At 30.6% G+C, this 5,260-nt stretch overlaps 1 protein-coding gene across 1 annotated transcript; it reads left to right on the top strand.

Annotated features, from left to right (window-relative positions):
* The first annotated feature begins 277 nt into the window (after window positions 1-277).
* On the top strand, window positions 278-1,236 carry LOC131073064 (uncharacterized). Its single transcript, XM_058009426.2, has one exon. It carries the CDS (start codon window positions 312-314, stop codon window positions 765-767), a length of 456 nt encoding a protein of 151 aa, XP_057865409.1. The 5' UTR covers window positions 278-311; the 3' UTR covers window positions 768-1,236.
* Window positions 1,237-5,260: the final 4,024 nt, after the last annotated feature.

Here is a 5,260-nt window from a genome sequence, read left to right as displayed (position 1 = left end):
TTGATTTGTAAGCCGTATTCTAGGTGGAAGAGATTGAATGGAAGCAGACCTTTTGTTAGCCAGCGTACAATGGCTTCGTGTCATATCAGAACTAACATCGAACGTGAATGATAGTTCGGGTTGCCCATTGTACTCTGCCTTCGCATCCCTGCCGCGTGGGATGCTCGTAAATGTAAGTATTTGTACAACGAATTGAACTGGTTTGGGTAACGCCACGTAGGTAGCCTTAATGAAATTATTTATATGGATTCATGATAGTTGAGTAATCCCTGTGGCTGAAAAAACACTCTTAAGTTAGCCAACTTTCTAAAATGCGGCGCACTAGTTCACTGGAATCTTTAAACAGCATGGCTTCTGTAGCCATCGAGAAGGGCGGCTTGGATTCCATGCAAGATGCTAAAACAACATGCAGTAGCATGTCTGAGCTATCCACAGGGAACGTAAGCTTCAACAGTAGACCCATGGAAGAAGAATATGAAGAAGAAGATAATAAAGAAGAAGTTGAAGAAGAAGAAGATGATGATAAAGATGGTAGTGAATGCTCCTCAAACAGCAGGGAATTGAGCGGTCTTGAGCCAGCCAAGAAGCGGCTTAAAGCTTGTTTGGGTAACGTAGAAGAGGATGAAGAAGCCATTGACAGTAGACTAGAAATTCTTCAAACTCTTGTGCCTGGAGGATATGGCATGGATACTATCCCTTTACTTGAGCAAACTGCCTGTTATATCAAGTTCCTAATGGAAATAGTTAATTCTTTGAAATGGTGTTAGACCACAGACAAGCTCTAACGTTTTCTTACAGCTTTCTTTATTTTGCCTCTTCATATCCCTAGTAGCCAGCTGACCTTTTTCTTTCTCCTCTGCTGGGTATTCATTCCTGGCAAAATATGTTGCGTAGGAATTGAAAATTGTCCCTCTCTGTTGTCTTTTCACAGTTCAAAGACGATATTAAAAGATGTGCTGTTGCTAGTGTATTCACTTTCCAAAATATTAGTATGGTAATCTTTGGAGTTTGTGATATCAGTTAACGACAAAAATGAGTAGAGCAAGGCTCATTCTTTGCAGCTTTTGCTTGGTATTTTAAGCTTGTGTTAGTCTAGATTAGTCTTGTTTGTTCATTATACTTCTCCAGGAATCTTCTGAAGTGCATCTTCTTATTGTAAATCTTTTTGTTTTGTCCAATAACAATACTCCTTCGGGAGTCTTCTAAAGTGCATCTTCTTCCTGTAATCTCTTTGTTTTGTTCAATGATAATGTTTTTCTGGGAGTCTTTTAAAGTGTACCTCTTAATTTTTTTTGTTTGGTTCCATAAAAAAAAGTGAGTTAAGTAGAGAAAGTGTTTCATTTCATTTTAGTTGTACGGACGCCATTCAGTTTTATTCTTTTAAGATTAGGGATAAATATGAAGTTTATATTAGAATGGGTTTTGGTTTGGTTTGTGAAGATGGTATTGGTATATATAGTTCACTTTTTTTTAAAATGTTTTTAGCCTTAAATTCGATTAGACAATTTTTTATGGAATGGATTTTGTAATGTGATACTTTACTATAAGAGTTGATAAAAATGATAGAAATGTTTGCTTATTTACTTATTCTATTATAAATATTGAATCAAAATGAATGTATAAATCTAGACATCCAACATTGATACATGTGTTCATATGTTCGTGTCAAGATAGGCAAAAATGCCTTTTCAATTAGTTAAATGCTTCGTGTGTCATTTAGACAAGATCATAAGATAGCTGCTTTAGGGTTACATATTTCTAAAAAGTAATGGCATGTTGATTGTAGAGACTTGTTATTTAATTTGGCCATCATTTGTGGTAGAAAGAAGTTTTACTTGGAATGGGTGTAATCAATAATGTGGTCTCTAATTTAGTTAGAAATGTTAGTTTTTTGCATTTATGGAGAATTCTAGATGTGTACTTGTACTTTTAAAATTTTATATTTCTTTTGAGCATTACACATTTATGATTTTTACATTGTCTATTCAATTATATGTAATGCTAAAGATAAACACACATTTCTTATTGAGTAGATCAAATAACATCCAAATTAGTCAACTATAAGTAAATAGTACATTGAAAATGAGAAATTTACGTATACCACTATCATCACAATGATTTTTTTGTCGCTTTTGCTAGTAAACATGGACTAGGCACCCAAGGCCTACGAAAATGGCATTAAAGTCAACATTTTAGTGACATTGAGGATATGATGTTCACCATTAATTATTAGTCATCTTGATCTAACATCCATCGTATAATTAGATTTCATGTGAACAAAGTTGACATATATAATCCAAAATCACTAAATATCTATTAAGTAGAAAGATCCTAGACAATCATTGTGCATGACATGACAAAATTAAGACCACAAAAATATATAAAAAATAATAATTTAGTATACATATTAATTTTTACCATGCTTACAAACATTATTTATTTATCCTAAATTAAAAAAATTACCTTTCCAACTTCATAATTATTATTTTTAATTATAATTTTGATATTATTTAATAAAAAGCATCTTAAGAGAACGAATTATCATATGTATTCAATGTAGTGGCGAGGGGCCAATAGTTGGGTGGGGTCCTATTATTGGTATAGTACTTGTGGTTATAGGACTTAGTCTTGGAACATATTTATATTATGTATTGTTAGTAATTAGTCCATATGTAAATAAAAAATGACCAGATGTTCGTTAAGGTTGACCCTTACATAAACACATGAGAACTTATGAATGCCATATAAGAATATCATAAATACATTGATTAAATAAATATCTTTTTACTTCATATAGAATATCATAACTATCCAATATAAATGTGACATTTCTACAATTAGGTGGTAATCTAAACAAGTATTTTTTTACGAAAAAATATTGTTCTTATATGTACATTTTTTGGGGTGACAAACTATATGCATTGGAGTATTTCATATTATATTTTTTAATATGACAAATATAGGCTTAGATGATAAGCATGAAGTTGAAAAATTATATTGAACAAGAAAAATATGTCTATTAGAGATACAATTGACCTCAAAATCTCATGCTTATCATCCAAGCCTAAGACTATACATAAAATGGAGGGAATAATTTATAAATAATACAAACACATTACATACAAACATATGGACAAAAAATCTCACAATCAGGAAGAAAAGCATTTTACATATGTGATCTAATAGCACAGTATAGTTTATTTATAGTTTCTACATGTTTTTAAATTTTTTTTGTTTTTTGATCGGTAATTGGCTGAAGCCTGAATAGCTTTTGAATAGAGCTATGAACCAGTGGGGACACAGTAGGGGGCCCCATCCCCATTGCATATCTTTGAATTATTATTATTATTATGTTTGATTAGATTGACCCCAAGACCTTCCCCATCCTATGGAAAGCCAAGAGTCACACCTTAGAATTCCACTTTAGATGTCCCTATTAGGAATTGAACTTGGGTCTCCACAGTGAGAACCTAGTGTTTTAACTAGTTAAGCTCAACCCCTTGGACTCTACATGTTTTTTATTACTATTTATGACAATTTTATTTTATATGATTACAAACGGTTTATTTTTATTATAAATCAATAATTGATTAGTCACTAACATTTTTTATTCTCTTATGAGTTTTAATTATCAAATTTATTTATTAGTTATGTATAAATCTAGCATCTTAGGAATATGTATGGCTAATTATTTACTTTTTTTTTAAGAGTCTACTTCAACGTATTATGTGTAATTTGAATGACCATTCTATTGTTTAAATATAATATTTTTGTGTTGGAAGATGGGACTAGTAAAAAATATCAAACAATTCTAATGCATAAAAACCTATAAGATTTTGATACAGATTTTATATTGTAAAATTTATGCAAATAATTTGTATATTTGTTGTAGAAATAATTCTATTCATCAACTATTAAATTATGTATGTATAGATTTGTATTTTTCTATAGAAGTGGAAATGAGAAGCTTTTGAATATAATGTTATGAAAAGGCCAAAATGTAATATTCTAATGATTGAATATTAATATATGAAATTCATTAAAATCATCTGAATTTCACCAAAACTAAAAACCTTGAGCACCTTCCTTATAATATTTTTGATAAGGTCACTTATTATATGGTGTTCCATGATCTCACTATCAAAATTTCTTTCTATTTTTTATTTAATCCGATATGCTAGAGATCATGTACTCTAGTTGACCAATGACGCTAAATAATGACAATTTTTTTTCAAACATTAAGCTATTTACCATTATAATCTTTTTAATAATACCCCTATTTTTTATTTTCAAAAGCATGCAATGCTAATTTTTTTTATAACTTCTTCATTTGAAATGCTAAATATTGCATTTTAAATAATAATTAATAAAATTATAAAATAAAATAATAAGTAAATAAAATATGTCTACAACATACTTCCCCCTTAAAAATGTGCATTATCACAATGCATCAATCAAGATTAAACTTACCACTTCATCACCTAAATGCATTCTAACTTTTATTTTTGCAAATACTCAAGATAATGAAAGCACAAATACATTTTTCCAAACACATATATTCATCAAATAATCATTCTCAAAGACAAATCCTAAGTGAATGTGTGAATTCCATTACTACCCTTCAGTTTTAACAAAGCTAGGATACCTCTCTTCAACATTGTTTTATTTTGTACTGACCTATATGTCACACTCATGGAAACAACATTGAAACATTAGTCCATGCTAGTGCCCATAATTAAAATAAAAATTGAAGACTCTACAAATTATTCTCCTTATCCAAATAATATTCATATATCTCAATGCTTTAACAATAAAAAATAATTTGGTGTGTAAAAATTTGGCTTCAATGTAGGCTATTAATGAAGATCTTGAGCAAATACATGATAAGGAGGAGTGATCTATGGTGATTGCAATTGCTCTTACTTTGGAGACAACTAGAACCATTGTCAAGGCGAACATTAAGTCCCTTGCTACTACTCCCACCAAATATGTGATCAAAAGAGTGCCTTTTCGTGAGAAGGGGAAGGACCTTAGCTAGAATTGGAAAGTTGTTAAAATGGCCACACTATAGACCATTGGTTCATATCTTCTATGGGTGGTGTTTTTTGGTGCTGCTCATTTTTTATTTTGTCAATTTATTTTGTTTGTTTTGCTTTGGATAGTTCTAGTTTCTTGTTGTGTCTTTTGGTTCTAGTGTTGGGTGTTCTCAGTCATTGTTAGACCCCTTTCTTTTGCCACATGATTGTTATGTAAGGGTTCA

The sequence above is a fragment of the Cryptomeria japonica genome, chromosome 3 (assembly GCF_030272615.1).
Source record: "Cryptomeria japonica chromosome 3, Sugi_1.0, whole genome shotgun sequence".
Lineage (NCBI taxonomy): Eukaryota > Viridiplantae > Streptophyta > Pinopsida > Cupressales > Cupressaceae > Cryptomeria > Cryptomeria japonica.
This window is presented reverse-complemented; position numbering and strand designations above follow the sequence as displayed.

What these genes read in the sequence shown, in the direction of transcription:
- LOC131073064 (XM_058009426.2), top strand. Translation starts at nt 312, where the DNA reads ATGCGGCGCACTAGTTCACTGGAATCTTTAAACAGCATGGCTTCTGTA.